At 40.9% G+C, this 12,486-nt stretch overlaps 1 protein-coding gene across 1 annotated transcript; it reads right to left on the bottom strand.

The window, feature by feature from the left end:
- Window positions 1-9,501: 9,501 nt before the first annotated feature.
- LOC132127689 (olfactory receptor 10A2-like) lies at window positions 9,502-10,571 on the bottom strand. Its single transcript, XM_059539674.1, has one exon. The coding sequence runs from the start codon at window positions 10,503-10,505 to the stop codon at window positions 9,540-9,542; it is 966 nt and encodes a 321-aa protein (XP_059395657.1). The 5' UTR covers window positions 10,506-10,571; the 3' UTR covers window positions 9,502-9,539.
- Between the last annotated feature and the right edge of the window lie 1,915 nt (window positions 10,572-12,486).

The raw sequence follows: 12,486 nt of genomic DNA, 5'->3' as shown, positions 1-12,486 counted from the left end.
ATTTTGATAGACGTGGATACTATAATAAAGCAGCCGTGTGCCAAAGGACCAAAAGGCTCTGCCTCTGTATGGTTTGTGTCAAGCTATTCTTTGATCTGGCTGTTTGATGAAGAGATAGAGATAAAATGTAGTAGAAATAAACACGTTAAGAATCCGTAGGACTCCTATTATGTTTTTAGGACTATCATTATGTTGTAATGTTTGGTTGACCAATCAGCAGAGAGGGGCGTTTCATTACCGCCCACATGTAGGGATCGGATATTCAAGTTGTTTATTTGTTCCCTCTCGAGGCGGGAACTCAACATTACGTCAGCTATGACGTATATGGGAACTCCTCCCTTCTCCACTTTTGCTGAAATCTTATTGGCTAACACCAGCTGGGGGCAGCTGGCCAATTGACGCGAAGCATGCAAATACTGACAGGTTCGCGGGCAGTATAAATTGCATGGGCGCGAAAATTACGTCAGAATCTCTTTTTTCACGCTAGAAGTCTTATCTAAGTCATCGTGGAAGTTGCAATAGAGGACTACTCACCCTGTTTTTCCTCTCCGCATCCGATGGCTGCTAATGCTAGATTTGGACCTTCACCAGTTCTGTGTGACCTACCTGGGATTCTCACACGGACCACAGCCCACTGTGCCGAGCTGCCAGTGCGCGCCCTCAGAGCCAGAGTGGCTCGGAAAATAGCGGGAATGAGGCCCACTGCCGCCAGCGAGCCGCTGGTGGGCCCTCCCCTGCCTGAAGACGAGTTTGACGCGGCGTGGTGGACGATAGCTTCCGCCCCGCGAACTTGCCTCTGCATTTGGTTCGGACCACAGCCTGCCTTCCAAGCCGTGCGGTTCACGGCCCTTAGACGGGCAAAGCCTATACTTCCGAGAGGAGGCAGCTTCTGCTCTTCATGCCAGGGCAATACTCAAGGTGTTTCAGGCAGAAGGCGGCACAGTAGCGCTGACGTCATCAAGGATCGGCGCACGGCAACTGATCTCGCGCTGATGGTTACTAGCGCTCTGCTCAGCCGTTTCATGGAGCTCATGGACGTCCTTGCAGGCACCTATGGCTTACCCTAGCTGTCCTGGAAGACACGGACCATATTCTTGCACCCAACATTGTGTCACTCGCCCTGTCTAACAGCGCAGAGCCACAAACCCATGATTATAATATGGCCTCTCGATGGCGCAAGAGTGTCAGACCATTACGCGACCCGCCCTCCCGCCAGTGCTGCCAGCCTCGCGGGGGCGGGGCCCTGGTCAAAGATAGCCATCAGTGGCTGTAGAGGTAGCGCGTCTGCGGTGTCATTTCATGGACGGTAGGAGGGCTATCCCGGGCGTTTCACCGTGGATACGGGGAATAATTCACGATGGATATTCTCTCAAAATCAAACGCAGACCTCCCCGCTTCAATGGCGTGGTCTCGTCACTGACTTTGCCCCAGAACCGTCCTGTTCTGCGACAGGAAGTTCTCAGTCTGCTCGAGAGGGAGTGTTAGAGCGAAATTTCCCCTCAGCTCGAGCGGAATGCGCATGTCGAATTATCTGGACGATTGGCTGATTTTAGCCCACTCAAGAAATGTGCTATCAGTTACGTGAAGACAATGCTTCGCCGTTTGGATACGCTGGGACTGCGTGTGAATATGCAGAAGATCGTGTTTTTACGAGTCGGACTGTAACATATCTGGGAATATGTTTGGACTCGTTGGATATGCGAGCCCATCTCTCTCTAGAGCATTTCATCGACTCTGCGCTGTTTCAGACTGGGCAGGTCGTTTACACTGAGGGAATTTCAGAGGCTTCTGGGACTGATGGCGGCGGCTTCTTCAGTGCGCCATTTGGGTCTGCTACATCGCGGCCGCTACTGTTTTGGCTGTAACTCGAGTTCCGCCGAGGGCGTGGTCTTCGGTCCACAAACACATACGGTCATTCACAGTTGCGTCAGCACTCTGAGACCGTGGAACAGCCCGGATATGTTCAGCCCAGGAGCTCTTTTCTCTACGAACGCGTCTACTTCAGGCTGGGGAGCGGTGCGTCTGGGCGTACCTGCCTCAGGCCTGTGGTCGGAGTCACAGAGAAGGTGGCACATACACCGTTTGGAATACACGCACATCCCCGGCACTTTGAACCGTGGAGTGAGCATGCTTTCGAGGAACGGGATTCCTCAAGGAGAGGAAGTGGATTTGTTTGCCACGAGCGAGAGCACACACTGTAAGACGTTCTTCTCGCTATCTCACTCCCCCCTGCCGGGAGATGCTCTGACATCGCGTTGGCCGGAAGCCAGGCTTACACGTTCCCTCCGGTGAAGATTCTGCCTGAGTTGTGCAAGATCAGGGAGGAGAGAGCGTCAGTTATACTCGTGGCCCCGAACTGGCCGAATCAGCCCTAGTTCGCGGACCTGAGAGAGTTAGTGATGGCTCCCCCATGGCGAATCCCCCTCAGGCAGGACCTGCTGTCTCAGGCGAGCGGCACAATATGGCACCCCAGCCCTGAGCTGTGGAACCTTCATGTGTGGCCGCTGCGTGGACCATAATAAGTGGGACGCTCTGCACTCACAGAAGTGGGGAGTTTTCACAAAATGGTGCGAGGACATTTATATTGACCCGGGGACCTGTTCCGTGTCGGATGTTTTGCGCTTTCTACAGCACAGTATGGAGCGGGAGTTTGAAACCATCCACGCTGAAGGTGTATGTGACCGCTATTGCCGCTTTTCGTTCCCCAGTTGACGATCGGTAAGCACGCTCTGGTAATCAGTTTTCTCAGGGGAGAAAGGAGATAGTGTACTTCATGGCCGCCCTCCGTGCCGCCGTGGGATTTAGCTCTAGTTTTGAGTGCTCTATCTCTTACTACCGTTCGAGCCCTTAGCTTTTATTGCGGTTAAGGAGCTTCCCTGAAGTCTGCCTCGAGTTTGGTTAACGATATTGCATCGGTTTCGGACCTGGCGACTGTAACGTCCCTCACCGGCCGAGACCGGGTTTCGTTCCGAAGTCACTCGGTACACCTATAGTTTCCCTACCCGCCTTATCTGTTGAGCCGTAAGCCTCGCGTGACGCTGATGCTCAGAGCGCCGGGACCCCGTTAGGGTTTTACGGATGTATATGGATCGCTCGGCCGCCTTTCGTCAGTTGGACCAGCTGTTCGTGTGCTTGGTGGATGTAATAAGGGATGTGCTGTTTCAAAACAGAGACTTTCTCACTGGATCGTGGACGCTATCGAATGCCAGGGGAAGGATTACCCCCTCAACATCAGAGCTCATTCTGCGAGGACAATATAAATGCTTCCTAATGGGCCTGGTCTAGAGGTATGTCTGTCCAGTATTTATGTTTTGCTGCTGGCTGGTCTTCCCAGAACACAATCGCCAGGTTTTACAAGCTGGATGTACCCTCTGTAGCGTCACTCGACTTTCGGTGAGTTAAGTTTGATTCATTCTGAAATTCATTCTGTTATAACCAGCTATACAGTAGTTACCATGGCTGCTAACTCTGTGTTATGGTTTATATGGTTTATGCAGTTGTCACCGCTAAGCTGTCGACTCTGTGTTTAACTCTCAAGCTTGAATGCTTTTGTGTTGTGTCTGCCCTGTTTAGTGCGAGCCTCACATTTATTGCATAAGATATGCAAATTTCGTTAGGGTCGGAGCTGATGTCTCATTGGTCTAGTTCCGCCTATCAGATGCAATCACTCTTAGCGACACGACCATTGGCTAGAACTGTCCTGCTTATGTGTGGGGGTGTTTGACTCCGTTCAGGGCTTATCTTCACTGCTCTCACGGCGGGATTTTATACAGTTCCCATATACGTCTTGGCTGATGTAATGATGAGTTCCCGCCTCGAGAGGGAACGTCTCCGGTTACTATCGTAACCTCGGTTCCCTGAGAGGCGGGAACGAGACATTACGTTAGCCGCCATGATCGCTGTTTGATCAGCTGTGCTAGCGTTCAGTCATGATTCTGACGTAATTTTCGCGCCCATGCAATTTATACTGCCCGCGAACCTGTCAGTATTTGCATGCTTCGCGTCAATTGGCCAGCTGCCCCCAGCTGGCATTAGCCAATAAGATTTCAGCAAAAGTGGAGAAGGGAGGAGTTCACATATACGTCTTAGCTGACATAATGTCTCGTTCCCGCCTCTCAGGGAACCGAGGTTACGATAGTAACCGGAGACGTTTTCTGTCCCTGAACATAAAAACGAAAAAACGAAGCCGAAGTCTTAATTTTTCGTTTTGTTTGGACAAATGAAAAAAAGAAAAACGTGCAGTTTTTTCATTTTTCAGATTTCAATATTAAATTAAAAAACGAATTATACGAAGGTACACAGACCGTCACGGATGTGGCTACAGCTCTGAAGCTTTTTTTAACCGTCCCCGTCACAGTGGCAAGTGGCGAGAGATCTTTTTCTAAACTAAAACTAATAAAAACCTGCATGAGAAGCACAATGAGCCAGGACAGACTTTCTGAACTTGCGATACTCAGCATTGAAAGCCAGAACGCGCGTCAGATGGACATAACAGACATTGTCAAGGACTTTGCGCAAAAAAATGCTTGGAGAAAGGTGCGCTTTGGAGGATTTTAAAGGTAATATATATTAGTTAATGTAATTGCTGTTTTATTGTTGGTGTTTCTTTTATTCTTTTTTTGTGTGAAAAGTTCTTAATAAATAAATACGAAATAATTACATACTATTAAATTCCACAGTACTAATTCACGATTTTGAATGAAAAGGTGAATCCCCCATCTAATTATGCGGTGAGGGGCCCCGCCTCCACTCTTGCGGGTGGGCCAACGCAGTTTGCGTTACGCCACTGCACAGATTTATATATTAAATAAATTATATATGTAATAAATAATTAGTTATATACAGTATAAAACACTATCCTTCAGAAGTTTGGGATATGTAAAGGCTAATATATATATATATATATATATATATATATATAGGGGTATAACTGTACGCAAAAATCACCGTTCTGTACGTACCTTGGTTTTAAAGTCACGGTTCGGTTCATTTTCGGTACAGTAAGGGAAAGAAATGCAAAAATTAAACTGCAGGTTGTTCATTACTATAAACTTTTTTTTAACAATTTGTTTACACTTTTTTTAAAAAGCTTTTTAATAAAATATATATAAAATTAAAAAAGAATAAAAAATAAAATACTGCTGCAAAGTTCTCCACTAAATAAAATACTCTCAGTCTCAAACCAATATCATATAATAAAATATAATGAAAAATATAAATAAATAACTATGATTACAGCATTACCAATCCCAGCTTGAGGGCCTGCTCATATTTAAAAAATATAACTTTTCCAAAGTGTAAAGCTGCAGCATCAACAGTTTCAGTTTTTAGACCTGCTCAGATTTCGTTATTGCGTTGGACCGATCGGACTTAAGAGCAAAGGTCTGTTTAAATGCCGACGGGAGCTGCGTTTGAATAACGGTCATTTTCTCCTAGTTGTAGTGATGTTCACACTCGCGTGATGCCTTTTGAAAACCTTAGGCCGGTGACACACTGGCATATTGCACCTGTCACACACAGTCTATTTTGCCATCAATACTGTTGACGGTGTCCTTTATCAGTAGGCTGTATATTTATGCTCAACATGAAGTATAGATATTGTTGTCGTGAAGACAAGATCCTGATCTGTAGGTGATTTAGCGGTCTCCCTCTATGTCACCTACAGTAGCAGCAGCGCGCCATTGCCGCGTCAGGCACGATTCTGGTATGTAAAGACACAGAAAACGCAAGGCAGCCATCACGCAACTGACACGCAGCAGAAACGCCACACTCACGCCACGCAGCCAGTGTGTCACCGGCCTTAGAATCAGCTGCAGGGCGGGATTTGCGCTGAACGCGGAGACTTCCGCCACTTAATATGTTTATTTGGAAACACGAAAATGTACCTATTTTCCAATGTACCTACCACCCTGGAGAGGATTGTGAAACAAAACCCATTCAAAAATGTGGGGGAGATTCACAAAGAGTGGATTTCAGCTGGAGTCAGTGCTTCAAGAACCACTACGCACAGACGTATGCAAGTTCATTATATTTTTATGTTCATAACCCACTTTTTAAATGCTAAAGAAAACTTATAATTAGCTGTGTTCATTAAAAATTATCATTTTCATCAGATCAAGATGAGCTCATCTCCTATAATGATTAGTGAAATATTAAGAGATGGATGCAGGGATGTATGGCGAGATTAAAATCAGATAAGAATATTAATGTGATTTTGCACCAGATGTGCATTAATGTCAACCACCTGGATTTAGCTTTTAAGCTTTGTAAAGTAATAATTTACAAAACCAAACAAATAAACAAGCCAAATGTCCAAAGTCCAAATGTCCCCAAAAAGATCTCCATAAAACATGGAAACCCAAGGTGTATGTGTGTATGTGTTTGCACATGCGTGTGTATACAATTACATAATGGAGTGTCAAAACCCCACTTAAATTTTTTTTTTTCTTCACACTTGAGTCTGTAGCAAAACTTCCACGTTTAGTATTACAGTAAATCTGCTTTTGCAGTTAATGAAGGAGTCAGGAGTTTAAGGCTTCATAACTTATGTTGCCATGTCATTTCATTAATACGGACAGGAAACGCAAGTAAAAAAAGAAGTGTAGTTACAACTGTTATCCTCTAAACTGCAGTGTTATAAAAGATAATTTCAATGGGCTGAAGTGCTTATGTCCAAAGCCACTGCATTTCTATAGTCAGTTAAGTCTTTTCTACATATTTACGTTTTTATATTAGATTGTGGTCTTAATAAGTATTTATTAACTTTCCAGACAAATACTCATTTTTGATTCTAATTTTATTATTTGTGTTTTGCCTCAGAGAATAGTGATTCCTGTTGGAAACCTCTGTTACATCATGTTAATTGTGTAAATGATAGCTGGCTTTAAAGACATGTACAGTAAACAGGTCTCTAAATTGACATTAGTTGGTGTACCCTCTAGCAGCAACTCAGCTACCAGCTGGTCCAGCTTTTGGTGGCCAAAGTTATTAGAACATTAGTATTTTCACCAACTAAAAAATAATCTGCCTGGAATGACATGAAGAAACAGAACAAACTGAAACAGACTAAATCCAGAACTGTGGCAACATCTCCAAGAAGCCTACCTGCAAAGCTACAGTACTGTTAAAAGTTTTAAGCACTTGTGTAAAAATGCTGTAAAATGAGGATTCTGTTAAAAATAATGTCATATATTTTCTTTATCAGTGACAATTAACTAACTTTTATTAACTAAATTAAATTAATATTTGGTGCTACCACCCTTATCGCCTAAAGCAGTTTTTGCCCTCTTTCAGGTAGCTTGCCAGGTAGGCATCTTAAAGCATCTAGGAGATGTCACCACAGTTCTTCTAGATCTAGTCTGTCTCAGTTTGTTCTGTTTTTTCATGATGAGATCAGATTCCTGTTTGGAGCACTGGCTGTTGTCAGACTCCTTGTGCAAACAAAAATCCCACTTGATTATTAAACTGGATTATGATTATCATTATGGATTATTGCATATAATATAATATTATATATATAGTCTAGAGTTGAATCTTTTTCACTGACTCCTGACCAGAGCTTCGATTGTTATGACTGTCAAAATGACAGCTGACAGATGAACATGATAACTTCCTGTTGCAATGAGCACAGCAGATGTATTTACCTCAGAGAAAAAAGCACACATGTTATATTTCATGCTTTGTTTTTATTAATCTTCATTTTTCACAACTTGTGTGCTTTTCCTAGTTGAGTTGGATTGAATTGCTTTGATAATAGATTCTCATGAACACATATTCATGCACAGAGTTATTCACTTATACTCATGCCGTTCTACAGACACCATGTAAGACATGTATGGAACCACATGAGGATGAACAAAAATTATGACAGAATTTTTGGGTAAAGCTTTGAGTGAACTATTATTGTATTGTAATTGATACTTGTCTGATATTTCACCTGTTAATAATATTTTTGATAAATGGATGTAAAATGATTGTTTTTTTCTCCCCAATTTTACAGAAGCACTTTTGTGATGCTGCAAGTGGGAGTGGATTTCTTGCTTAGATGTAAACTGCAGAAAACCACATCCTGTCGTCCTGAAAAAAAGAAAGAGACTACTTTCACCAAGGAGGTCCAAAGGCCATTGGCATAGACTTTGTTGAGTGATCAGTAACATACATTCAGCCAGGGTCGTCCTTAGGGGGTGCAACTGATGCGGTCGCACCGGACTCCACACTTGAGGGGTAAACGGACTGAATGAGAGCCCCCCACCCCCACCCCCCGGGAACGCTTCCTACTTCGCACCGGGTCCCAAATCAGCTAAGTATGGGCCTGCATTCATAGTTAATGGTAATGACTGAGATGCTGTGGTTTAAGCAGATAAATGTAAGCACTATAAACCTGATTAAATTGAGAATACATATGGACCAAATACATTTTTTTGTGCCTTTGCACTGATTTGCTTTGACATTGTATTAATTGTTGTAAAGTATGTTTTTTATATGAATTGAAAACACTGAATGTGAAGACATTTTGGTGCAGGGAAAAAGAATTACAATATTTCAGTTAAAATAAATAAATAAGTGTAAACATAGTACATTGTTTTGTGAATTAATGTATCTCTCTCTCTCTCTCTCTCTCTCTCTCTCTCTCTCTCTATATATATATATATATACTGTATATGTGTGTGTGTTATATAATATATACACACACACATTATTACAGTGTTGTTATTTAACTCTTAATAGTGTTACATTTTAACACTGTATTGGTGTTGCAAGTGTCAACAATTTTGAAAGTGTTGATTTAACACTCGTGGGGTGGTATCCATATATACACTGAAAAAGTGTTAAATTTAACTATTGGTGTTAAATTTCCGATTTCAAATTTGTTGTGTGCCATCACTGAGGAAACTACACACTAGAAACCTAGGCCATGGCTTTGTTTCTTTTGTTGCTAAAAAAAGACATGTTCAATATAAATACAATTGGATCAGTGTAATGTTGCAGGTGTATGTATTTATTTTGGCTCTATTTATTGAAAGATATTTTGAGTTTCAGGAACTAAAAGTTAAGTTGGGTCAGTTACAATATACAATTTAGCTGAATTGGTAATGGAGTAATGCTAACTTAACAAGCTGAGTTAAATAAATGGGTGGGGACTGATTGTTTAAACTAAGTATCTTCAGTTACTGTAACTCAGTTATAAGTAAATTCAACTTAAATGTTCTATTCCATTCCGTTATGGGCTTAAGTACATTGAACGTAGTCCACTTCACTTATTCAACTAATGCTTCATTACTTAACTTTTTTAAGGCAAAGAGTTACCTTAGTTTTTTTAAGTAAATTCAACTTATCCGGGTTTACAGTAGTCTGTTAGTTTATACTGGATAACTGCAGAGCAAATTAGATTAGGAGATTTTATTGAAAACTAATGCTTTTTAATATGAACACAGTATAATACCGTCACAAGGAGCATTATCGAACGCCTCACAGATAATATTCTAAATAATTTCAGCACTTTACACTTGAACCACAGTACATTATTGAACAATTGTACATTAATGTGAAGTTTTCAGAGGATGAACAGACAGTCTCTGGGTTAACAAAGAGTGAATCCTGCTTCGAATCTCTTTAGTTTTCAGTGAGTAGAGGATGGGATTCACACAGGGTGTGATGAGGGATGAGATAGACAAGCTCACCAGACCTACAGTGGGGTTCCAAATAATTCCAAAAAATGTAAAACTGAAGATGATTACAATAGGAATGAAGAAAAGGGCCATTGATATGAGGTGCTCTGTGCACGTGGCCAGTGCCTTATAACGGCTCTGATTATTTTTCATTTTGAACACAGCGGTCAGAATACCCATGTAGGTCAAGAAAATAAAAATCAAAGGTACAGTAATAAATAGTGTAGTAAAAGCAGTTGCAAAATTCCACTGGGATGTCGTATCGCTACAAGCGAGTACTAAAACAGGAGCATAATCACAAAAATAGCTGTGGACCTCAAGCGAGCCACAAAAGGACAGAGATGGGATGGATGTAACAGCATAGAGAACTATAACAATACAAAAGAACCAAATTGCACTGATTATATAAACCATTTTGGTGTTTGTGTTAATAGACTCTTGTCTTAAAGGGAAACAGATTGCAATGAACCTGTCATAAGAGAGAATACATAAGGAAAATGGTTCGAGGGATAAAAAAGTATAGTAAGTGTACATTTGCACAAGGCACAGTTTAAATGGCACAAAATTGTCTAGAACAATGTAAGTTTTGATCATGCCAGGCACAAGAGAGGTACTGAATAGAATATCAACCAAAGAAAGATTTCCAACAGCCATGAACTTTGGGACATGAAGACGGTGGTCATAGAAAATGATGGTGATCAGAAAGACATTGCACATGACTGTGATCACATAAAGCAGAGTGAGGAACATGACATAGATATTACTGTAAGGCATTGAACTCAAGCCAACAATGTAAAATCCTGCAGGCTGAATGATGAAGTTGCTGGTGTTTTGCATGGCTGTGCTTTTTTTACGACCCAGCTTCTTTGCAGCGTGCTTTGCTCTTAGTCGGCGAGAAACCAAATACCTGTGAGAAACAGTCAAAAACAGTCTGTGCTATACAAATTACCTTTAACATCTGTATTATTTTAGGTCATTTCAACCCGAAATATACCAGTGAAAATCTACATTTAACATATTACAGTGATTGTAAATGAGTATTAACACATACATGGAAGCGTGTTCTAGAGGTTTGTGAACAAAGAACCACAGTTTTTTTTCTGCTTCACAGTTTTGGATCACTTTAAATCCTGAATGTGAACTTGAGAAGATTTTGGGCAATATATTGGCCAATATTTCCTCTAGAGGTGTCATTAAACTGGAAAGAACCTCTTGTACTATATCTAATAGTCTTGAGAGAAAAGACATTCATTAGAGCTTTTTACTTCATTAATTTGAGATTAATGATGGTATAACTAATTGCCTTAAGTGTCACTAATTAGTTTGTTTATTTTTGTGCTCAATTTTGTAATGAAAAAAAAAAACAAGGATAATGCAAAGGCGGCATTATGAACTAAATAACACTCAAAGTGGGAAAATCATGTAACAAAAATATTACTTAAAAATAAGACTACTGTACTACAGTGAAGTCTGAACACAAGTTACACTTGATTGACTGAGGTATTAAATTCTGTTATATCGCTAAAAGTTATTTGTCTTTTTACAGATATTAAGCTGTTTCTGTTCTTTTGAAGTTAATTACTATGGCTCCTTTTCTCTAAACTTTACACACAAAACAAAATTCACACAGAATGCAGAACTTTATATTGCAAAAGCAAACACTTCTTTCAAAACCATTTGAAATCTTATAAAATAGACACTACTATCTTTTGCTTCTTCAGTGTGCAGTGGTGTTTGCCATAGCACTCATATGTTCATGTATGTGCAAAAATAAACTTTACAGTTGTCAAACTGGATTGATTCAGGACGGAACTTACTTAATGTCACCCTTGGCTTGTTAGAGTTGCTTTACAGCTGAATATGAATTTTTTGCTATACTGCTTTGAAATTATCTTTATTGAATAAACTGTTATATAAATAAAAGTGATTTGACATGACTTGGTTGTGCACGTCATGGTTGTGCATCACATGCACTGGACATTGACCCTTGTGTACACATAAAACCCAAAGTATACTTTGATGTTTTTCCATACTATGGAAGTCAATTGCTACCGTCTACTGGTCACCAACATTCTTCAAAATATCTTCTCTGGTGTTCAGCAGAGTAAAGAAACGCATATAGGTTTGGAACAAATAGAGGGTGAGTAAATGTTGACAGAATTGTAATTTTTGGGTGCACTGTCCTTTCAATTAGCTTTGGTAACACCTAATCAGGATTTCATTCACTTAAATCAAAGTTTCCACTGTATTAGTGATTTGGGCTGACCAGAGGCTCTTAGATTTACCAATAGTCTTAATTAAATTTTGAGTTGACACGGCTTCTCCAGATAAGCTAATGTTTTCAATCTGACACTGGTCAGACAAGTAGTTAACAGAATGACCACTGTTTGGACTCAGAAATCTAAAGTTTAGAACAAAACACAGCTATCTCTTTGTAAATGGACAACTGTATAAATACTGTATAAAGTCTCCTAAGGGAAAACACAGCCTCAAAAACAACCTAATGATTCCCTGAACAACATAATTCTCCCTTAATTAAGACAACATTTACAAAGTGACTAATTTGTCTGTCTTATTTAAGCAGCTCTGAAACACAAACAAATCAAGTCTACTCTGTGTGAATGATTTCTGCTCTAATTAACCCCAGGCTGCTCTCATCTCATGAGGTTCAGGGTTAATGACCTTAGTGGAGACACAATGTAAACACAACATTGTTCGTCCTCAGAGCAAGTTAGCTGATCTCCCCAAACTCAGAAACACAAAATAATACTATCAGAACTAAAAAGAGAGATAGAGCCCCCAGTCATTAACAAGATCA

This window comes from Carassius carassius, chromosome 45 (assembly GCF_963082965.1).
Source record: "Carassius carassius chromosome 45, fCarCar2.1, whole genome shotgun sequence".
Classification (NCBI taxonomy): domain Eukaryota; kingdom Metazoa; phylum Chordata; class Actinopteri; order Cypriniformes; family Cyprinidae; genus Carassius; species Carassius carassius.
Note: the sequence above shows the minus strand (reverse complement) of the source record. Positions and strands in the feature narration are given on the sequence as shown.

Excerpts from the sequence above, each read along its gene's own strand:
- LOC132127689 (XM_059539674.1), bottom strand. The coding sequence starts at position 10,505 with ATGCAAAACACCAGCAACTTCATCATTCAGCCTGCAGGATTTTACATT.